This window comes from Corvus hawaiiensis, chromosome 4 (genome assembly GCF_020740725.1).
Source record: "Corvus hawaiiensis isolate bCorHaw1 chromosome 4, bCorHaw1.pri.cur, whole genome shotgun sequence".
Classification (NCBI taxonomy): Eukaryota; Metazoa; Chordata; class Aves; order Passeriformes; family Corvidae; genus Corvus; species Corvus hawaiiensis.
Window position 1 is genome coordinate 20,787,733 of NC_063216.1, and position 24,052 is coordinate 20,811,784.

The following is a 24,052-nucleotide window of genomic DNA, read 5'->3' on the forward strand; positions in this document are numbered from 1 at the left end:
ACCATGGATGAAAAAACGGATTGGGAATACACTGGGGGTAATAGGACATAGGGTAAAAGGGAAAGGTGGGATTAGGAAAGGGAAACTGTAGGGGGGGCTTACAATGGAGATACTGTCTAACATGACTACGATTTTTTGCATATATACTGCCTTTTACAGGAACACCATCAGGCCCAGTGACCTGCGATGCTTGTAACCCTTTTCTACCTTGTATAATTTTGAATTGCACCACCTCTCCATCTCCCAAGCTTGGGATGCATTTTTCAGGGTTATTCTTTTTAATAGCAGTTCTATGCACGAATATGTCTTGCTGGTTGTCATACCTTGTTATAAAACCATAATTTTGCTTAACATTATACCATTTTACTATCCCTAAGGTCTTAGTTGCTATGATCTTTTCCTTTTTCCGAGTGGCTGCTGTTTTCTGTCTCGCTGCGTCTTTGCTCTCTCCTTCGGTCGCTCCCGTGTTGGAATTGTCGGGGCTGCTCGTGCCTGCGCGCTCTTCCCGGGGTCGCGTTCGGGGCTGCGCGGGCCGGGCCGGGCCGTGCCGCTCAGTTCTCCGTGCGTCGCCTCCTCTGGTCGCAGCTTCGCTGCCGCTGCCGGGCGCTGCACCCACGTCTCGGCCGGGCCCCCGAGCGAGGACTCCCCCGCGCCCTGCTCCAGCGCGCGTCTCGGCTGGGCGCGGCTCCGTTCCACCGCCACCGCCTCCAGCCACCGCCCGCGCGCCGCCCCTCTCGGCCGGGCGTTCCCGGGGCTCGCTCCACCACGCGCTGCGCGGGGCCATGCGGGTCCCGCCGGGTCCCGCCGCTCCCGCCGCGCCTCGCTCCGCCACCGACACTGCGGCTCGCGTGGCTCCGCCCGCGCGCGGGAACTGCCTCGCTGCTGCTCTCAGAGCGCTCGGTGCACGTGGCCTGGGCCGCACGGTCCCTGCGCCACGCTTCCCTTCACCAGGACACAGCTGACATTGCTCAACAGTCTCAGTAATTAAATAATATTCACGAAAATATTCTTCCATCGGCATATATTTTGACTCCAGTATTAACTGTGTCCAAACGGTTTTCCAAAAGCCCTTGGTAAGAATTAAATCCCAAGAAACATAGAAAAAGTTCTTAAACAACCATGCCAGGAAGTGTTTCAGTTCTTTTTGAGCTTGAATCAAGCTAAAATTCACAAATCGTTGTTCAAGAATCATTTTAAGTTTAAGATAAATGTCCATATGCGGCTCTGAGAGCCAAGAGTCTTCCCACGGTTCCTCCATAGTTTAGATATGGAATAGCAAAGCAAAACCAAGAAGAGGAATCCAAAGTTTCCAGGGTTTACTCACACAAATCAGTCGCTTAGGGATCGGGGATCGTTCTGCTCTCAAATCTCCACCATTTGTTGCAGTGGGGATCCTGCAACACGCATATATCAAACCAGGAGTCCCGTGGAAAGGAAATATATATGGACAGACAGATTCTTGATAGCTGTTTCAGAGATGTTTATTCCTCCAGCCGCATGGTCGGGGCTCCGCTGAGGAACTGTCCCAGTCACGGGACCAAGGGTCCTTCTGCCCGCGCAGGGGACACAAACCAACCAATGGGAACGAGGCTGAGCAGGGACAGGGTAGCCCCGTGTCTGTGCCCTCAGGGCCCCTCTCCCAGGGCTGCACGGCAGGGGAGGGACCCCAACACTTATATATTTGGCATAAAATCTTTCTTGCTAAATTGTTCCCTCCTGATACATTGCCAGATGGTAAGAGTATTTTCCTTGGGCTTCTTCCCTTTTTTTGTCAAATGCAAAATATTTTGGAAAAAAACACCTTAATGTCAAAGTCTTGCCCACATTAAGTAGAAAGAGAGTATTGGATGATCAGAGGCTGATGTTAATGTTCTGAGTTGTTCATGCTGCCCACAAGAGAGGGGATTTAAGAGATTCTAGTTCAGTTCACTCGATTTTTCCAGACATGCACTGTGAGCAGCGAGGCTTCCAAGCTCCTTTACTGCGGATATATATTGAACTGTATATTTTCAGGACAATGAAAAGATTTATTTAGCATATGGCTGACCTGGATTGTCTCCACTGGCTCAATTGACCTTTATTGCCTTGGGACAGTGGTAAGATTAAGAGATGCTATAAATAGCTGTAGCACTGTGGGAGCGATATCACAAAAATGCACTTTACACAAACAGCCTGTCATTTTACTTTGTGGGGGATGTGTGTATTTGGCTTACAAAGGGACCTATCTCTCTGAGATGATTTTTGTCCTCTTTTGAATCACTGCAGCTGAAGCTGTGAGATTATTTTGGCCAGTACCATCAGGTTCTAATATATACAATGCAATAATGTTGGGAAACTCTAGGAAACAGACTGTTCAGGTGCAGCTGAGCTTTGAATTGGCAGCGTACTGTGCTTCCACCTGAGGGCTCACTGGTGGAGGCAGCTCTGTCGGGGCTGGATGTCTCTGGAGAGACAGACAGTGGGGATATCCCCTCAGCACTCTGGAGACAGCTTCAGGAGGGTTTCTGGCCACCACCTATGACTTTTGAAGAAGGCCACATCTGTGCCTCAAGAGCTGTAAATATGATTTTAGACCAGAAAGATAGAAATGAAATATAAGTGGAAAGAAGCTGTAATTCCTTGGGGGATTCTTACAGGATCAAAGAAGGTGGTGGTTTATGACTTTCCTTCCCAATGGCATCCCCATGCCTTGTTTTATGTAGTTGGATGCTGAATGGATGACTTTTTCCAGCCTATTAACTAAGAAAAAGCAACAGGTGTTTGATTCTTTGTATAAACTCATATTTTGTCTCTCCTATAAATGGTATTTTGAATTATGCATAAATTGATTTAACAGGTCTAGTTGGTGTGTAAGGAATAAGTGTAATGCATGAGGACTCCACTGACACTGGCAAACATAACCACAGATAGTACACTGGATTTGGTATTTCAGCTTAGTGCCAGATGAGTAACTGATCTCCATTAAACAGTAATTTCCAGTGATCAGGTTGCTTTATTTTTTCCCTAAACTGCTTTAACAGGAGATGGCATTCAAGCACCATTTCACTGAAGCTGAAATGAGATGCAGTGCTGCCTCTTATTTCTGGAGAAGGCTGGGGAGGATATCTGGTAATTATGTTTGAGGTATATATTTGTTATATATACACTCTGTATATACACTCCATTTATTTGTGTTTTTATTCTTCTTTTCAATTTGCAGGAAAGCAATCTCCAGGTCAGGCCTCCAGCACTTGGCTCCTGTGCATTCCCTCAACATTGCAGTCACCAATGGACCTGTGAAGGAACCAAGAGCGGCCTTAGAGTGGACAGTAGGTGTTTGGTTTTTTGGCAGTTAATTTGAGCAGTATCTCTAGTTAGTGCTCTCTCCATCCTTAAATCAACATAAGACATTGTGTTTCTATCAGAATTAGTGCTAGTCATTAGGAACATGTTTCTATTATGAAGCACAAGGCAGAGACACGACAACTTGTGGGGACTTGAGTAAAACATGACAGATTTTCCAGCTTGGAAGCTGTCTGGCTACATTTGCCATCCTCCTTCTTGACAAAGTCTGCCAACAAAGGTTGATCTAATTTTAGCACAGTTTTGTGCCTCTGCTCGATGGGTGAAAATTTAAGGCTGAAGACACATGTCAAGTTGTCTGGGTCTATAGAGTAGGTAATTGCAATCTTTGGTCACAATTCTTTACAGGTGTGATTAGATTTCTTCTGGGCCCAAGCTGGCATATAGACATGGAGAATATGTTTTTGCCTCTCCTATCTTGCTTCTTTTAGGTTTCTGGGCTGGACCACATCAGGGCTGGCCAAAAGTTAAAGCAGATTGTTAAGGGCATTGTCCAAATGTCTTTTAAACATTGGCAAGAATGGGTCACCAACCACTTCTCTAGGAAGACTGTTCCAGGGTTTGGCCACCCTCTCTGTGTGTAATAATGGCAAGTCTGTACCTCCCCATAACCATCCCTACACACCTCCCATGTGCTTATGCACAGGTACGAGCTAAGAAGATGAGCCATAAGCCAGCAGGTCATACAAATGTCTCAATTAAAGCAAAGCATGCAGTAAATTTTACACTTGGCTGTTGGTAAAGAGCTTGATACATTGCAGTATCAAGGCACCAGCCACCCAAGCAGGTTTTGGTTGAAGATAACTTCTGTTTTGATGAATATGGCTTATATTTATCTTTGCTCTTTATATCAAAACAGAATTGCTTTTTAGATTGCCTGCTCTTCTTGAACCCCAGCTGTTGCACCCAAAGTTTAAGAGGATGAAAATTTGCAGGCTGTGCAGCATGAAGTTGGATTAGATTCACTATGAAGGTCTGCAGTTTGAAAGCTTGTGTAGAATCCTCTTGGAAGTGCTTTGGAGAATAGCTTGTTCTTTCATTCCAGCAAACCCAGGTACTGATTCAACAAGGTAGTAAAGATGCCTCTTTTGAGCCATCACTGCTGTTCAGTGGAAATCTGAAGGATCAGAGACATAAGTGAAGGGTTAAGCACATTAGCTAAATGTAACACATTTGAAAACAGTATTTAGGAAAAACCAACAGCAACAATTCCTGCAAAAAATCCCCAAAACAACCCTGAACCCCAAGACAACAACCACAGCTTGCCCTTACTCAGTCAATTGTCTGCTACTCCTTTACCAGGATGATCCATGATCCTGTGATGATTACTCCTTTTACCTCATATGATTCCTATACAGCAGGACTTGCTATAGGTTGGTAAATATTGATTAAATATTGTGGCTTTTAATTGCATGTGGTGTTTTCGCAGTTTACTTCCTTGCTTATGGTTTAGATTTTTGATCAGTTCAATTTCTTAGCTGTTTACAGTCTCTCAGACTGATGTTGCTGCTTTACTTCACACTTTGATTGGAAAAGGGAGGCAACCTGTGTCATGCAGGGAGAGGCACAGGATAGTGAGTGGAAGATATCTGTGGCTGGGAGGAGACTGAACTGACCAGCTGTAGTAACTGGTAAAAAGGAGAAAGGTATTTCTCAAATCTGAGGTATGATGGAAGTAAGGTTTGGAGACTTGGGGACGTTGAAATGGACCAAAGTATTTTAAAATGTAGTGAACTTCAAAAAAGAAAAAACCCTAAATTTTAAATTAAGTCCAGAGGTATTACCGCAGGCCTGGGGCCTAGGGTATATCACCGTGTCCCGCAGCCATAGGGAGGAGGAGGAGAGAAGATCCAGCAGGCAGGAATTGTGCAGCAAGATTGATTTATTTAATTATTTTACAAACTCTTTTATAGACTTTTTTCTTCGTAGTCTAATTGGACTACGTAGACTTCGTAGTCTAATTGGATCAGCCACCCCTTGGGGTGATTGGCTAAAATCCTAAAACATCCATTGTAAAAATATTTTTCTACTACACCATAAACAAGACTTTTCAAGGCTGCAGGTGTTTGGTTGTTTACATACTCTGCTACCTCTTCTGTGAGAGAGAAAAGTCTCTCATGGACTTAGAAAATAGCAAGAAAATCCTTGCTAGCAGCATTTTTGTATCTACACAGAGGTGTATTTGGTAGAGTGAAAAGATATTTCAATTGATGTGTCGGAGCCAGAGAAGAAGGTTTTGTATGTAATCACTGGAAGGCAGCATTGATCGGTGTGTGTTGCATCCCCATATACATCATCCTGCTCTTCAGTAGTTCTGAGGATGATTCTCCAAGGACCCATGATGGGAGATCTTTTCAAAGTCTAAGTGACACAAACATAAATTGTCGCTTGACTTAGCAGGGAGGAAATGTTTTCTACTACAGTCTTCACAATAATAACTGGAAAGAATTCCCTGGCCATTGCCTCCATTTTTGAGAACTGCTTGCAGGTGATTTGCCATTATCAGATGGTCTTGTGAACAGGACACTGAGTCAGAGAGTGGGATTCCATTCTCTGCTCTGTCACTTACCTCGTGAGTGAGCTCAGATGAGTTGTTTTGCCTCTCAGTACATCAGCCTTTCTAGCTGTAAAACAGAGGTGACGATTCTCATGACTCCCAAGACATTTTACAGAAAAAAACAGAATTCTTTATTATTGTTGTTGCCACTGCCTCCCTTCCCTGAGGTTTCTTTTCCCTAACATAGTGTCCAGTTTAATCACATTTGTTACACCTAATTCAAGTTAACTTGCAGCGTTGCTGTATAATTTAAGGTTATCTTTTCACACCAGGGCCATACAGAATACAGTGTCTGGAGTAAGTGTTATAATAACCAGAGGGGAGTGCTGAGGATGCCTTACCAAAAAGGAATTGACCTAAATGGCTGCCCCTGTGATACATTTATGCATATCCCTTTCTCCCACACTCCTCCATTTTAGACATCACTCCCAAGTGTTAAATAATAAAGTAAGTAAGTAATTCTAGCCCAGATTCTCAAGTAAGTACAGAGTGAGCCGCCCAATACACTGCCTGTGTGCCTCTGAGGATCTAGGTCTTTGTGTATTTTTCTACTGCCATTTGTTACCAGGGATTATAACCACAAGCTTGTACACAAAGTCCTCCTGTAATTTTAAGTACTGCCTTCTAGCTCTTCTTTCTATGGTGTCTACAAAAATATTGACAGCCACTAGAATAGTAGAGAATAGTAGAGTGTTGAACATCCCCAAATATATCATTTTTTTTTTCCATAGTGCATTTTTTCTGTTGATGCCCATTTCTTTCCTTCTCCCATGACAAAGAGATTTAGAATCATTCCCCCATATCTTAAGAAGCATTTGAAGATATTCAGTTTCCATTTTTGGAGGTCAGTGAAAAAACTTGACTGATCCGTGCTTTGTGTTCTGCGAATGAATAGCTGGAGTTCTCTGGGTACACATTGAATGTTTTTTAGAAGAGAAATATTATGACTTATACCATAAATTATGTGTGTAAAGGACAAAGCCAGAAATCTTACAGACTTAACAAGAACAGAAAACTATGTGTCAGAGTAGAAGTTGAAAAGTGGTATTTGGTAATATGTGGAAGCAGGCTTAGGTCAGGAGCATTGTACAATTCTGATTCCATACAGATGGAGTAAGGAAAGCCAGACCTCATCTAGAGTAGGATCTAACAGGAACAGGAAGGGTTACAAGGATGGTTTCTGTAGGCAAATCAACAGTGATAGATAGGAACAGCAGGAAAAATGTTGGGTTGCCACTGAATAGGTCAGAGAACATGGTGATAAAGGACACGGAAAACCTGAATTGCTCAGTCCCCCCCTTTTTTTTTTTACCTCTATTTTTTGCTGGTAAGAGCTGCCTTCAGGAATCCCAGGTCACTGATGCCAGCGTCTGAAAGAAGGAAAACTTACTTCTGTGGATAATGATCGAGTTAGGGAATACTTAGACTGAACACACAGAAGTCCATGGGACCTGATGACATACACAGAAAAGTGCTGAGGGCTGATATCACTGCTAGGACAGTCTGTTGTCTTTGAGTGGTCATGATGGTCAGAGGACGATCCTGAGGACTGCAACAAAACACATGTCAATTCTGTCTTCAAGAACGATAAGGAGGATCCAGGGAAGACCAGGCTGATCAGCCTTACCCTGATTCCTGGAAAGGTTATGGAGTAAATCCTTCTGGAAGTAATTTCCAAAAATATTAGGAATAAGAAATAAGTGAGAATATTCAGCATTGATTTATGGAGGCAACATGATCCCTGACCAGTCTTACAGACGTCTGTAATTAAATGACTGGCTGGGAGATGAGGGGAGAGCAATGGCTGTTGTGTTGACTTTTGCAAGGTTTTTGACACCATCTTCCATAATATCCATGCAGATAAACTGATGGGGGGATGGGCTAGACAAATAGACAGTGAGGAGACCTATACCAGTGAGGTATTTGTAATTAGTGAATGTGACTTTGAAATGAGTCTGTTGCATCATATTCTGTGCCTTTTTGGCAACAGTCAGTAGTTCTGTCTACTTATTGTCATGGACAGTAAGTGCTTGGAAGTGCCTAATGATATGCTAAAGCTTGGATAATTAGCATATGTGTTAATACAGTAGTACAAGTTTTACATATGATGAAACATTTCCCTCAATATGGATAACTTTATTTCTTTTCCCCATGAATGGTTTGGCTGCTGAATCATAAGTGCCTAAAAGCTATACTAAATTTTGCACCAAAGGATGGGCTTTCCTTCCATTAGATGGTCTTCAAGGCTAAGTTTTGTGAATTGGGAATTGAGTATTCAGTTGAAAAGAGTTGTACATTATTAGATGCTCTCATGATAAAAGGAGAATCTCAGGGTATGGGTATTCCATTAGTCACATAAAAACACGAAGAGGTGATGGGAATTCTAGTTCAAATTAAATAAGTTGTTGTCGTGGTTTGACACTGCTTTAGCACCAAGCCCCACAAAATCTATTTTTTTTTTTCTTCTACGATAGTTGAGCGGAGAAGGGGAAATTAAAACTCCATTTTTCATAAGGTGAAATAAGGATTATTGGGGACAACGAAAAGAAACTTCATGACAAAACAGGTCCACACTTAAACAGTTACAGTATAAAGAAAATTTGTTACTAACAGAATTAAAAGCAAAAAGAAATAATAAGAAATTAAAGCAAACTCCCAGAACACTTTTTCTTTCCAGTACCGTCCCTCTTTCCACCAACCTGTGCAAGAGAAACAGAACATGGGGTTTGGTCAGTGTTTCATTTCTTAAGAGTCTTTCTTTATGTTTAAGGAAAAGAGTTTCTTCTCTTCAGGAGCTTTCCCATGGGAGATAGTTCTCTACAAACTTCTTTAGCATGGTTCAAACTTTCACAAACCAACAGTCTGCCTGGAAAATCTGCTGCAGTGAAAAAATATCCCTCCCATGAATTTTGCAGTCTTCTCACACTGTCAGTCATGGGCCAAAATAGCCATGGGGTTTAGTCTTTTAAGGATGAGCTACTCCAGCCTGAAAGCAAAGGCTCTCTTCAATCTCTAAAAGCCTTTCACAACATCTGTGGGCTCTGGCGTTGAGCACTTTTTCATGAGCTGTGTGTGGATTTTTGCATCCCCCCCCTATGTATTTGAATGAATTACAGAGGAACAGTTTGTAATATTGCAGTCCTCACCATGGCTTGCAAGGAGAATTTAAGTTCTGGTGCTGGAAGCGCATTTGCCCTCTTTCCCTTCCTTCACAACTGACCTTGGAGTCGCCATGTTAGCTTCTTTCACACGACTCTAACTTTCCCTTCTTTCTGACTTGGAAGAAAAGTTGGCATCTGCAAGCCTTCAGCTGAGAAGTTGATCTCAGTCGGGCCTGGCACCGGGGAAAGACCCGTCCAGTGTCTCACCGTTGGCCGTGTGTGGCGTTTTTTGGTTGGGTGTGGGCCATGCTGGCTGTGTGGAAGGCTCCGCTGGCTCCGTGCAGTGGGCCCACCGTGACTTCAGATCTATCTTGGCCATGTGGTCCCTGCTGCGCTGTTGTTTAAGGCTGATCACGGCTACCTGCGGAGCTGGGACAGCTTTTTCCCCTGCCTGTGCAGGGGGAGCGGAGGCCCAATCCGGGATGGAGCCTGGGGCCCCCTCTCTTTGCCACCCCTGGCAGGGGGAACTGGAACAAAAGGAAATTCCCGCGTTTCCTCCTTCTTTAAATATGCACATTGCAGAGGCGTTGCCAGCTTTGCCATTGGCCCAGAAACCTGCCCCTCAAACCTAGTTTTAAACCTGCCACGGTTGTGAAGAGTGCAAGCCCCATGTGTATTTAGAAATTGCTGAAATTTTGTGTGCAGCTGACACTTGAAGTGCTGTGTTCTGGATCAGTAGTTCTACTCTGCTGCTTCTTTTTCATGAAGGTTTGAGAACTGAGATTCTTTCCAGAGAGATCTAAAGAGGAAAGAGGTCTGTCAGATTTCAAAATGGTGGCCAAAATAACCCTTGTATTTTTCCAGTGGTGTAGAGGATACAGTGATTTTGCAGATGGTGCCCTTCTTGAAAACATGTATTTTTTCACATTGCTGAAATGAAACTGTTATCAGCCAAAGCAGTGGTTCATGAGAACATAGGGAATTATCAACTCAATTGATAGCATCTGAACATTGCTGCTCCATGAAGACAAATGTTGTCATTCTGCTTCTCTATACAGGTGATCTCTTAGCTGAAGCTTAAGGGGATCTCAAAATGCAATTGATGCAGAGATGTTGGAAAGCATGATGGGAGAAAGGAGAACCATATCTGCGTGCTGTTTTATTTTGTTCTATGTCCACGTATTACATTTGCAATAATTAAAAAATAGGTGACCTCTACAAGAAAAATATTCCCAAATTAAAATGTCCTAAGATGGAGTTAAAATTGAGAATATATATCAACAGAAAAATATCTGAGGCATTGCTCCTATTTGCAGCATGAGTATTGCAAACTCTGCAATTTCGGAGTTAAGGGTAAAACATAAACCAAACATGACAGAAAAACATTTGGGAAAGAGACATCCAAATAAATTTGTTTCTGCTCAATAATCATCTCATAAATAAAAGGGCCAAAACTAATAATTTTTCTTACAAATGTATTTAATTAAGTTTAGATTGATGAGCATTAATTTTACACTAATCATAAGTATTGCCCAGATGCAGATTTGCAAGAAGATTCTTCTCTCTTGCTGGAGTGTTAACAAAGGGAAAACTTTCTTACTGACTTATTTTAGATATCTTTCTTAAATAAGGTTTTGTGGAACGTCAGTCATAGCGGGAGTGAAGGAGAGTTCCATTCCTCCTGTTACAATTAGAGATACAACTCTTTTGAACTAGAAATTTGGGCTGACTGGTTCATTTGTTTGGCTGAATAAGCTGCTTGACATGGCAAATTAAAACAGTCAGGTTTATCTGCATTGCTTTTGAAACCATGCTGACTGTAATCTGAGGAACAGTGAGGTATGGAGATACTGGAGGGCTTTAGAAAAATGGTAATTCTTGCTCTGTCATTTACTGTGCTGGAGCACTTGAAGAAATCTAGTTGAATTAGTGAAATGTGCACAGCAAGTTACGAACACATGCATGTAATTACATTGTTCCCAAACTCCTAGTCCTTGAATTCTCATTTTACTTCCACTTCAGGGGAGATTGTGTGTGGTATTTGTTTCGTAGGCAAGGAATGTTTGCTATACTGAAATTATTTTTGTTTGCTATTAAGGTGGTAATGGATCAGGAGCAATCAAATGGGAGGTCTCCATCTAGGGGAGCACATTGAGTTCGTGTGTCCCCTGTGAGCCAGGCTGCATCTGCCAGGAAAGCACTGGTGCCTCCGCTTCACTGAGCAGTGGCTCTTTTTCTTCCCAGATACTGAGTTCACACACTTGCAAGGGCTGGGAAGCTGGCGACGAGAGAGTGTTCATGGTTTTCTTTATTAGGCCACAGGCATTGCTGCTTTATCCACAATGATGGACAGTATCCATTTTCCACATAGTGAACCATGCCAGCCCAAAAGCATGATTTGATGGGTCAGCTGAGGTGGCCCAACACTGAGCTGGCACCAAAAACATCAGTCCCGCTGAAGCCATCTTTAACCCACCACTCTTTGTGTCAGATCCAACAGTTATGTGGTCACAGGGTGAGTTATTTTGTCTAGCTGATTTGGGAGATAAGATATCTGGTTTTTTTCCATTAGCTGAACGGATTTTATATGCAGCTCTACAGCCACAGATTCGGCATGAAGAAAATGGCAAGAGCATGAGACTGGCGTCTGTGGCTTCAGGGACAGAAGGAGAACGACTGCTTCTTTAAAAGCCATTAAATCCTAAAGCCAACGTAAAGACATCAAGTACAAAATAAACCAAACTGGCAAGCTTTTTATGGAAAAAAAAAAGAAGTCTGTCTCAAAATATACAAGTGATGACAGAACTTGTACTGTGGTTTATCTTTGTGTTAAACAAGATGTCATCCTTGAGGTTATCCCAGGGACCTCTTCCTGTCGGCTTCTGTGTTGGTAGGTGGAAATGAATACCCTTTTGCCCAGCATGTTGTGGAATATTGCCTCTAAATTCTGGAGTAGAAAAACTGCTTTATTGAAGTAAAAATTCTTTATAGAAATGTATTGATTTTTGCAAAAAATTTTTGTCAGAAGTGAATAAAAATTTGGCTTATAAAAGGTCACAGCACTTCCTTTCACTATATCATCTTGGTTTTCATAAGTGGCAAGAGAATGTCTCATCATATGAATGACAGAGCCCTGTAAAATTTAAAACAGTAATTCCCTTTGATCTTATTGAGACAAATTAACTGACAAAGAAAGATTTTTGAGGGAGGGCATTTCATCTTGGGCAGCCTCAGCTCTTTGCTCTGATTCAGGATGAAAGATTTTTCAAAAGTCAATTTGCTGGATTTGAAATTGTGAGTTTTCACACACAGTGAGGTGAAATTAATTGTGGCAGTAGGTATCTGGAAGTGTGCCACTTATACCGGATCAGGTTATTTACATTTTTATTACTTAGTTGTGTTAGAACTCTATAATAACATGAACTACGAAGGTCATCCTTGTAGACTACTGACTAATTTTATTTACATGGTGATGTAAAGTTAGACATGTAAATCTATGATACAATCTGGAACAATACAGAGCAAACAGTCTAAACTAGGTTATGGAAATAGGCCACTTTATCTTTAGAAATCCTGATGGCAAGTTGTGTGGACCTGGTCTGAATGAAGCAGCAGTTAATCTATTTTTTAATGTAATTTTTATTCCTTGTTAAAAATTCTGTCCCAGGAGCTGTGTGCTTTCTTACTTAGCTTTCAGAATTCGTCTCTCATCAGAATCTTTTATAACCTATGAAATATACCTCTGGATTATAATGTTGAGTTTGCACTGTTTTGTCAGCAGAGAACCTGCTCAGGTCAAGTACCCTTTGGTGAGCTCATATCCTGCTGCTGAGGAGAAAATAGCTGCAATATAAGGACACATCTGAGGGACAGAGTTTAAAATCTGAATAATGTACCCTCTAAGAAGGGCTTGAAGAACTTAGGTTAGTGCAAGTTCTTAGAAATTATTTTGCATTATAAAAGTGTTGAAAATCCTCACCTAAACTATTGTGCTCTGGGAATTGGAGCATTTCTGATGAAGTTAAAGACCTTTAGGCAGGTAGACCTCTCACCAGAAAACAGCCAGTGTTATTCTTGTCCTCTTGTCTTACTTGAAGTGAATGCCATACTTGTGGTAGGCACCGTGTGAAGCCTTGCATAGGTCCTGGCTGTTGTGGATGCACTCTAGAAAGCAAAGGGTTTTGCTACTTCTACTTTTCTTCATTATCTAAGAAATCAGCGTGGCAAGGGAAGCTATCTCATTTTATCACTTTGAAACTGACAGTGGTATTTTAAATAAATAATTTTATCCAAGATGGCTATTTCAGAGTATCCTGCTGTCGGACGCCATCTGTTTGGTGAGCGTCATCATTTGTGACTTCTGCTGTGTGGGAACCAAATGTCAGACTGTCAAAGCGTTTTCTATCATGCTCTAATTCTAGCTGAACAGAATTCCTATTTATTCACTTTGCTCAAGTAGTGTGCAGAGACTTTTAGGCTTTTTAGTCACACCAGGATTACAGGCAAGTGAAACCCATAGTCTATCTACAACCAAGTTTCCCTAGAACAAGAATTTGCATAGAATCAAGGTACAAATTTGGTCAAATGAGGCTGTCAAGAAAAAGTTAGATGTTAGCCTGTTGATCACTCCTAAATATCTGTGTGCTAGGTAGATTCTTTTTTGAGAATGTTCTCAGATGAATGTGCTGTTATTTCATATATAAAGTCTGGTCTCTTCTGGCTGAGTAATATTTTGTTGATGTATTTGCAAACAGAGTGTTGACCCAGCCACTTCAAAGAAAGCATTTTCCCTTGTCTAGTTTATCCCATCATCCTAAAGCTACAGTCAGCATGTTGCTTTTCACTCCTGTGCCTAGTTCTCAAATTTTTTGGTCTCTCCAGTTGAAAGTTCATTAGTTGTGTTTTGCTTTCATCTCTCTGGATTTTCTGTTTCTTTAAAATTCTGTGTACACCTCATGCTTATGAAATCTGAATTCCCAGTTAAACTATGCAGCATGTGGGAAGAACATCAGCAAAGTTTAACTGAAGTGTGCTCAAAAATACTTTGGTTTTGATTGGTGACACATCATTGTATTGTCAGCATCCTTTCAGCTGGGATGGTCAGCCAGGGTAATACTGATATCTGCTATGGTTTTGTGCTGTAGAAAACCAAAGGAACACTGGTGGTGTGGTGGGTTTTGTTTGTTGTTTTTGGTTTTGTTTCTTTTTTTTTTTTGTTTGTTTGTTTTGGGTTTTTTTGGTTTAGTTTAGTTTTCTGAATTGATGTTGAAAATCAAAAATTTTTTTTCCCTCTATACTCACGTGGCTGATATTCACAAAACAGATTAACAAGTATTTTTTTTTTCAGGAAAATGCTGTGAATGGAGAGCATCTGTGGCTAGAGACAAATGTTTCTGGGGACCTCTGCTACCTGGGGGAGGAAAGCTGCCAAGTCAAATTCTCAGTGAGTTATTTTTGGATTTCTTTTTCTCTTTCTGAGGTAACAAGTCTGGCTTCAGACTGATGCAGTGCTCAGTCACTTGAGAGCTTGAATTGTTTGCCCGTGTTCCAGAAGGAGAGCAAAAAGGGCAAAAGGCTGCTGGTAAAGATTTTATTGCTTCAGGAAAAAAGCCCAAACCAGTTTTGATTGACCCAGATTATTTACACAGTGAGAATGTATGTAATGAAGAGTTTTACTAACATGGTAAGGGGAAAAAAGGGTATAATATTGAGATGTTTCAGGAATATTAAAAGACAGTAGTCTATTTTATATAAAAATATATACAAATATATCACTTGTTTCAGCCTCTGAGAGGAGGGTCTGCTCAAATTTCTGCAATTTTAATCACTGCAACGGCTTGAACTGAATTTTCCAAACTCTTGAATGCACTCACTGGCAATGAGTGCACTCATATTTGAGTGTTTACCTTCTCCTCTTTGGGAATATTCAAGGTTAGCTTTGTATTGAAGCTTTTCTGCTGCGTATGAAAAAGTTTCACTGGATTGATCTCATACCCATGTGTCTGTTCTTTGACTGTTACAATGCCAGTCTACTTCAGGAGCTCTTTTTTGCCTAGTGTATCAGTTAAATTGCTTCAGCCAAAGAGAAGAAAATACCCAACCCCCTCTTATTTTGGTATTTAGGTAGCTTGGGTGAGAGTGGGGATCCTGTGTTCAAGTCCTTGATTTGAAACAATGCTCAAGGGAGTATCCTAGCCCTTGGACTGTGAAGGTTAAAGGGAATTCCTCTTCTCTGGGATGTTTGTGGTTGCTGTCTGTGACTCTTCATGATACTGTCTTTCTGCTTTTATTACCATCCTCCCCAACCCTCCCCCCTCCACCTTCAGAGCATTTGATTCAAATCAAAGCATTTTGATTCACTAATCACCCCCAGTTTTCAGGGCAATGGGATCCAAGATACTAGTGCTTTCCATAGCACAAATTTAATATCCATCTCCCAAATCTTCTCAAGCAAATTTGTGGATACAAATATGCTGCTAGCAAGAATTTTTCTTGCTTCTTTCCAGTCCTGTGAGATATTTTTCTCTCTCACGGAAGATATTAGCAGAGTTCAATAAACTATGAACACCTGCGACCTTGCAGAGCTTTGTTTATGGTACAGTAGAAAAATATTTTGACAATGGATGTTTCAGGATTTTAGCCAATCACCCCAAGGGGTGGCTGATCCTTTGACCAATTAAACTATGAAGAAAAAAGTCTGTAAAAGAGTTGTAAAATAATTAAATAAATCAATCTTGCTGCACAATTCCTGCCTGCTGGATCTCTCTTTTCCTGCCTACCACTGTGGGATACTGTGGTACAAATTGGTTACATTATGGAATATAGCATTAAGGCCAAGCCTGAGAAGCCTATGGCTCCTTAAGAGTGCTGAAGCAAAGTCCCAAAAAGTGCTGATTGTGTGGTGATACTCAAGGGAAGAGCTACTGTGTGCTTGCTGTGCGCTTACGTTGGTCCTGAGGCACTGAGCAAAAGCTGGACACAGGATTTGTTTCACTGAGTGGACCTTTGGTCTCAGCCAGTGTGATGGTTCTTGTGTTCTCAGCAGAAGTTTGCCTTTCTAAAACCGAGAAAATTCTTCCTCGTGATTTAGCGCACTGGAAGTAACATGGAAATTTAATATTATGTTGCATATGGTGTTCACAGGGATTAAAAACATGAACTTACTAAGTAGCAAAACATGTGAAAGCTTAAGCTTAGTCTGCTGTACGATGCCGTGATTCATGCCGTGAAACATTACAACACCACATGCACGTGAACATATACAGTTAGGGTGTATCTAGATAATGATGAGAATTAATAAAATTATTAGAATTATTCCATAATGTGAGCTGAAGCTGTGTTTCCTGTTTCTTCATGAGCTTATTTAAACTATGCTGAAAACTATAAAGAATTAATTTATTAGCGATTTAAATAGACATGAATAAATTGAGTGTAAAAATCCAAAGCAAGGGAATATCAACTTAGCATGTATTTATAAATCTTCTGTCCCCCAAGCACAAGTCTGGAAGTTAAATTTCTATGAAAATTAATTCATCTGGTTAATTAAATTGAGTTTATGGAAGTAAAGTAAGTAAATACATTCTCTGTTCTGGATGTATTCTCTTGCCTTTGATATGCTTTAGCCCAGGGGATTTGATGGAAATTATTTCAAAAGCTCTACTGAAATTAATAAAGCTAACCAGCATAATTGAGAATTTTGTCCCTGCTGTAACATTTCATAAGCATTTAACAGCATTCTCTGAGAACTTTATCATTCTCTGCTAAAATGACCCAAGTATTTTTCTGCAAGGCAATGGTCAGGCTGATCAAATTAAATATTATATGGTAAGCATGAAATGACCTCTTGCGAACTGATCCAAGTTCACCGATTTGCACGTACCATTTTTCTCCTCTTTGCACTGCCTTGACTCATCATCTTCATGGGATGCTTGCTTTTAGAGTGATGCTCTGCAGTGTTAGCAACCTAATCCTCTACCTAAAGAGAGGCATTCACTTCTAGTTCCCAAGCTGGAGTGCTGTGGCTGTGTTTCTCACAAAGAAAACCAGAAGAGCTTTAACCAGAAGAGCTTCAAATCTTTTCATTTATTTATTTGTTTTGTACTCAGTTCAGAGCACCAAAAGAGGAAAAAAAAAAAAAGGATGTTGCATAGGGAGTGAAAGATCTCCTGTTTTTCAGCTGACTTTGTTTTCCTGAGGGAATAGCTCGCCTCCATGCACACACGTGTCCCTTTCCTGTTGCAGAAGTCTGCCCTGCGGAGGAAGTGTGCTGCCTGCAAGATTGTGGTCCACAACGCGTGCATGGAGCAGTTAGAGAAGGTAAGACATTGCCATCTTCTGGAGCCTGACGTAGCCAACACGCTTTTAATTCTTTTAGTGAGGTTTCAGCCTGTTAAAAACTATATATGCCACATTAAGTTTTCACAGCTGTTTTAACAATGTACTTGTTAACAAAAGCTGGCTTAAAATTCCCCCTTTTTTTTTTTTAAGTATATTTCTTCGAACCCTGTGAACTATAAAAAACCCCAAACCCAAGAAAATTCAAAACCAAAGACCAAAAATTACAGAATGCTTTCACAGTTTTAATATTTAAAAAATAAATTGCCTCTACTTCTAGATTAAAAATTGAAGCTAGAAAATGGAGTATCCTGTCATGTATGAAATTGGCCTTTTAGAATTCCCCAGCTAAAGCCAGCATAATTCATTGTATGACAGCTATACTTATTATGAGCAGTACAGCATAAGATGCTAGTGTGAACCTCTTCTCCAGTGTTTACTAGACTATGCTGTTTTCTCCTCAAAACTTCAGAAATCAACTTTTTGTCTGTAAAATGGAAAACATCAAACCTTTCATGTATACTACCATTATCTGTGAGCATCTGTCCTTCTTTGCATTTCCTTCAAGGATCCTTGATCATACTCAAGCACCTACAGAATATCTATCACTGACTTCAGTCTTCCCCTCAGTGATTTGTCTTCATTATGCCTAACTGGAAATGTGCTAGAGAAATCTCCCCCCACCCTTTTCATTCCTGGTGGGATATGTGAAAAGAAATATGTGTGGGAATTTCCCCACTGCTGTCATTAGAGCTTCATTTTCACTCCTATATGTTTAGCAATGTTGTTCTTCATAAAAGAAGCTGATGCATAACAATTTTATAGCAGCAACCCTATAAGGAGAGGGCTTTTTCCTTTCCAAGGAGTTGGACTCCTGTTGACAAATCCCACAGTGATCGCCATAATACCAACTTGGAGAGGTACCATTTCCACCCCCGATGCTTTTATCCACAGTGAAATTAACATTAGCGCATGCTTTCAGCACAAAATGTTACCAGTGAATTTTTCATGACTTCCTTCATCACCAGCAGTGCTGACTTTCCATAGCCCAGCGAGCTGGTGGCACTGCCAGCCAGAGGAAATGAGCACTTAGATAAAACCCAGCTTGCCTGTGCCATTATGGAGACTGTGAAATCCGCCTCTTGGCAGAGGGTTGTTATAAAGTCTGTAAACTTTAAAGCTGGTGGGTAAGTCTTCTGCTTGGCCCTCTCTGCAAAGGTGCACGTTTTAGGCAAAATAAATGTAAGCTGGGTCTTTCCAGCCTGCCATGAGTGAGTAGTGAAACAACAAATTGCCATTCCAGGTGAAGAGCAAGGGAAGAAGACTAATATTACAATGCCCTTCATTTCTTTATAAGCACTAGGTATTTAGTTTACTTCTTTTTTTGTGTGTGTGCTTTTTTTATTATTATTTTTATTTTTCTCCCTAGACCTAGTATTTTGAAGGCAATTATTAAATGAGGGAAGAACTTATTTATTTGGGGAGGGTTGTATTTGAATTTGGAGAAACTTGGTCCTTCTACCTTCATAACTGAAGCATAGCTGTGCAGTATCTTTAAATGTTTAATTCTTTGAAATACAGTCAACTCAAACTTGAATTTATTTCATTTAGTGCATCCTTACTTCACATATCCTTTGGTCTTTTTCCAGGTCTCAATCTTCAGTGTATTTTTAAAATTTCTACATCCCTCTATTCTTATTTCTGTAGATTTTCTTTTCTCAAAAATTTTTTTCCCTTTCTCTAGGAAAGACTGCCTTTTTAAAAATTAAATACTTTTTACTCTTCACCTTCCTAAAAATGTTTTCCATTCATGGAAACTCCTGTTGTCCTCTTTGTCTTTCCTCTCCCATCTGAATTGGCAATACCACTGCATGAGGCAGTACAATGCTCCCCAAATGATTTGTGGCTGGGGAGGTGGATGAAAACATCTTAATTTAAGGAAAGGGTAGAAATTTATGGTGATTTGCATGATTCTTTATGTAAATGACAATTACTCTACAGATTTTTTTTCTGAAGACATAAAGATGGGATGTGCAAAAAGGTTTTACAGAGTGAGATTTCCAGCACCTACTAACTTTTGAGACCTAAGCTGAAGTGTGCACTTATTTGCAAATGATCTTCTGAAAAACAAAACAGATGAAGCTGTTTCCTCCTACAAGGAGGAGGCAGTTTAAATATTTGAACTGAGTAGGCAGCAATAGCATTAGTGCAGATGGGGGTTGTGTAGAGATCTAGCTAGGAGAATTAATATGGCATATGAAAAGAGATTTTTCTGACATCCAGGTAAGTTACTTTTTTCCACCTAGTGAAGTTAATATTTTAACAGATAATAAATGCTTTGGAAGTCTGGCCTAGATAAAAATATTGGAATAAATTTTCTTTCAGCTCACTTTAAGTTCTAACAGTTTTATTTCAATGCCAGATTAATTTTCGCTGCAAACCGACTTTCCGAGAAGGAGGCTCCAGATCTCCAAGAGAAGTAAGTAAGGGACAAATGATGATAGCTTTTCATTTGACATGTGTGCTGATCCCCCTGGTGTGCAGCTGCAGAAGTGCTTTTAGACTGAGAGGAGTCTTAGACAGAGAATTTGTTCCCAGTGGAACACATTCTCCTCTCCGGAATAAACGTAAAATGAATTCTAGCCGAAGCTCTCTATTACTTACACTGACAGAAACCATTTCACCTTTCTGTTGTCTTTCACCCATTTGTTCAGTAATTCTTTTTCCTTTTTTTTTCTGGTAGCATTTTTTTTCTTCCTAGCCTTTGAGCTTGTATTTTTATTATTTTAAAAGTCTATTTCCCTCTCCTTTCACTTGTACTCTCTTCATATTTTTTTTTTTTTTTTCTCCTCTAGAAGTATCTCAAAGATAAAATCAAACATTTAAAAACCTGAATACTGAGGAAGTAGTTCTGGCCTCATTTCAATGTGGATAAAGAAAACACCACCTTGTCCTTATTCCTCCTGCAGTTTTGGTGGTTTTTGAGGTTTCCTGCCATGCCTGCTGTGCATTTTGCTCCACTAATTGCTCCACTGGCTGAAGGGACTTTTTCTTTGGTGTCTGTTAACAAATTTCACATAGATGGTAACACTGACTGCAAGGTGCCAATGTTTCCTAAACCACATCTTTTTGTCCTTGTTTGCAGAACTTTGTGAGGCATCACTGGGTGCACCGGCGGAGGCAGGAGGGCAAATGTAAGCAGTGTGGAAAGGTAAGATTTCCAGCACAGCACAAGCATGACACAGGGCACTCAGAAATTCTGGGTAGCCTGTAGGTCCTTCTAGTCACTGCCTTTTTTCCTATCACAAACACTTGGCCTCTTTTAATGGCTGATGACAAGCCTGAGATGTTGAGCATAAAAGTCCTGATTCCCATGTGGGAAGAGAAAGGCAGCTGCATCTGCAGGTATGAGCACATCATTTGTCCTGGGAGGTTGTGTTGTACTGGCTGCTGAAAATGAGGAGGAGGAAAGCTGTGACTCCTTGAGCCTTTTTAATTGCTAAGCTAACCCTATACTAATACGATGTTCTTGTAGTGCTGTCCTCTGTGCCAAAATTGTGATGGCCTATTTTTCAGACTCCTGGAAAAGAAATGCTGTTGCTTTCCTTCTGCCCTAGCAGACTCTAAGATTTGTGAGACTGCTTCGTGTTTCCTCTGCTTCATAGATTGTAAAAGTTTATTTTTAAAAACCTATAAAAATGGGGAAGAAGTATTTTAGCTACTGAAGGTCTTTCTTCTGAATTATTATGAACCTCTGAAATATATTTAGATATATTTAAAAATTAAATTAACAGGAATTTAGCTTCCTTTCTCTACCACTATATTATACTTTTACCTCCCTCTTTACAACTAGTAAGAAAGTCCATGTCTCATCTCCATGGCACAGCACTTCAGTCAGAGGAAAATGAGATTTGTATCTGGCTACTCATGCAGATTTTCAGCTACCAGCTGCAATAGGACACGCAATAAAAATGTGATGTCCTTGCATAGCAAGTACCATAGGAACAGTGCAGCAAGGCAGTTTGCATACAGCATTCTTAGGGTATGACTTTGCCATCCTTCTCTGTGTTCTTGGCCTGGATCTCCCCTATAAGCATTTGGAGTTGATTTTGCAATGAGAGTGCTTACTGGCTATCATATCAAAACCTGTACTGAGTATGGGCAGCCTTGGTCAATATAGGTCTTCAAGCCCAGCCATCAGAGAATATGGAGAAGTTCAGAGAAAATCTCAGTTTTCTCCTTAAATAAGAAATATTCAGTTAAGACTAACATGAGTATACTGTAGTAGAGTGGTTCTTTGCCAGGAAACAAAGAATAAGAGAAAATTATAACACAAAAAAAATCAGTTATACTTACTGGCCAAGCAATCTCCTATTACAGCAAAATCCATGTGCTCTGCTATAACATTTCAAAAACATCCAAGTAAGAACCACCTTTATTATTCTCTTGTCTTGCAAGAAAAGGGGAACTATAATTGAAATGGAATGACAGTAAGTTTAAAGCAATAAAAAACCCCATTATTCATGGAATACTTAAGGATTCTTGTAGATCTCATTGTTGTGTAATAATCCTATCCCATGCCTGGAATGGGATGGGTAAATATGATCATTAATAACAGTTCAAATAAAGAATGTTTTTCGGATATACCCATCTCATGCTTCAAATCATAAGTAAGTGGATAGGAATGAATGCACCCCATATCCTTAACATAGCCTTGTGGCTTTAAATTCTGTGTGCCATTATGTGCCATGGCTGACACTTCCTGAAAAGTTGAGTACACAGGTGTATGTCAGTGTTCCACCTCAGATCAGAAATGCAGTTTGAAAGAAATTTTCCTTATTGTCATCCCTTCCAATGGTTCACATGTGGGACAGTCTTGTAACAAATGAACTTTTAGATTAAACTCATTTGAAAGTTTACTCTGCAGTTACGAGTGGGCATTCAGTCCACAGGACCAGACTACAGCTAATCCAGAGTAAAATTATCTGAAAATCCTTGTGTGTGGCGTCCTGAGTACACACAATTACTTGCTAGTGCAAATACAGCTTATATGAACTCATCTAGGCTTTAGGTTTTTACTCTTCCCAAGGGTGATTTCACTGATTTACTGCTGAAGTACTATATAGAGAAATTGATACCAGGGAAAGGGGACCTGGAATGTGCAGTGTAACCAAGCAATCTATTTCTGTCTTTGTCTCATGAATTCCCAGAAATTGTGGCTTTATATTTAACAACCTATCATAATTTCTTTCCTGTGGTCTTGCCTTGTTGAGCCTTGAGTTCTTGTAAAGTTGTAGCATTTACATCATCCTTTAGCAGAAATTCCTGAACTTAACTACATGCTGTGAGAAGAACTACATTTGGCTGTTTCAAACCTGTCACACATTAATGCTTCATCGCTGTTTTGTTGGAAGAGATGGTAATTAAGTGTTCCCAAGCCATGGTATCAACAACATTCATGATGTATAAGAATTCTTTTCTTTCTCTTGAAGATGTGGAAAAAAAGACAGTTTCATAGCTGTTAGCTTTTTGTTACCTGGGATCATCAGAGAAATCTGGATACATTTTTTATCTTTATATAAAATGAAATAAAAATGCTCAGACCATGTGGCCCAGCATCCATTTCATAACTATGTGCAGTAATAGAAGCTTAAGGAGGAATGAGAAGGAAATGGAAAGGAGGAATGGAAAAGAAATCTGTTTCTCATATACTTCCAGTTAGCAGTGGCTGAGGGGCTTTCTGAGACTGAGAGCACATTTTGGACCATAATGCTAAACAAAAACTATTTCTTTAACCTTCTGTGGTGTCCAAAGCAGGGTGTCCTCTATACACCTGCATTATGTGTCTACAGTGTCTCTTTGTCACTGGTCCCTTTAGAGGTCTGTGGATTGATGCAGAGCTGCAGGTAAAGTTAGGACTGACATTTCTAGTACTTGAAAGGCTATTCTAGTTCTTCATTGTTTTAGCAGAGATCACCATCCAAATGCTTTTGCTGAAGTCTGTATTTGAGTTGTAATAATACCTGGCTCTCCTACAGTAATGTTGCATTAGGGTATCTCTAAGAGCACTAAAAAGAGAAAATCTATTGTAGGAAAATACCAGCAAAAAATATTATAAGTAGCCCTAACACTGGTGTGAAAATAGTCTTTAATGATAAATACTTCTGAGACTATAAATAAAATATATCAGAACTAGTAATCCCTATGTGCTCTGCTTGGTGCATGGGTGTTTATATTAATTTGTACTTTGATTCAGACTATTCAGACAGGTTGAATTACCAACACAAGCTGGTTTTACGGACATTCAGGTGTTTTTTTCCTAAGAGTACATTTTTTTCTGGTATGCACAAGTGTTTATTTCTACAGGAGCAGGTCACCACATGTGTTGTGGAGGGATTGGTTGCTGGAGAATCAGTGCTAATCATATACTGTTAGGCTGATGTTCTCAAAGAGGTGAAATTCATTTTATGTCTCAAAATTTCTCATTTGGTGCAGACCTTCTTGCATGATCGAGGACATCTAAAATTCAATTTTCCTTCTCACTCAGAGAAGGCAGAAAATATGATTTCTAGTGAAATGTGGAGGGTTCCTGTGTTTCAGTCCAATAGGCCCTGTCAAATCTCACTCTGACTTATTTTATCAATTATTTTATTAAATATTTTATTTAGTTATTTTATCAATTGCTTTATTTGTAAAGCTAGCTTTCAAATAAATGGTA

At 40.2% G+C, this 24,052-nt stretch overlaps 1 protein-coding gene across 9 annotated transcripts in view; it reads left to right on the top strand.

The window, feature by feature from the left end:
• The window catches only part of DGKI (diacylglycerol kinase iota), a 214,091-nt gene that overhangs the window by 75,068 nt on the left and 114,971 nt on the right, over window positions 1-24,052 (top strand). For all 9 annotated transcript variants that reach the window (XM_048300151.1, XM_048300143.1, XM_048300144.1 and 6 more), the window contains exons 2-6: window positions 3,200-3,308; window positions 14,348-14,443; window positions 17,242-17,316; window positions 19,757-19,813; window positions 20,480-20,545. In XM_048300151.1, the coding sequence (XP_048156108.1) occupies window positions 17,299-17,316; window positions 19,757-19,813; window positions 20,480-20,545 (141 nt within the window). In that variant the 5' untranslated portion in view covers window positions 3,200-3,308; window positions 14,348-14,443; window positions 17,242-17,298. The remainder of the gene's footprint in view (window positions 1-3,199; window positions 3,309-14,347; window positions 14,444-17,241; window positions 17,317-19,756; window positions 19,814-20,479; window positions 20,546-24,052) is intronic.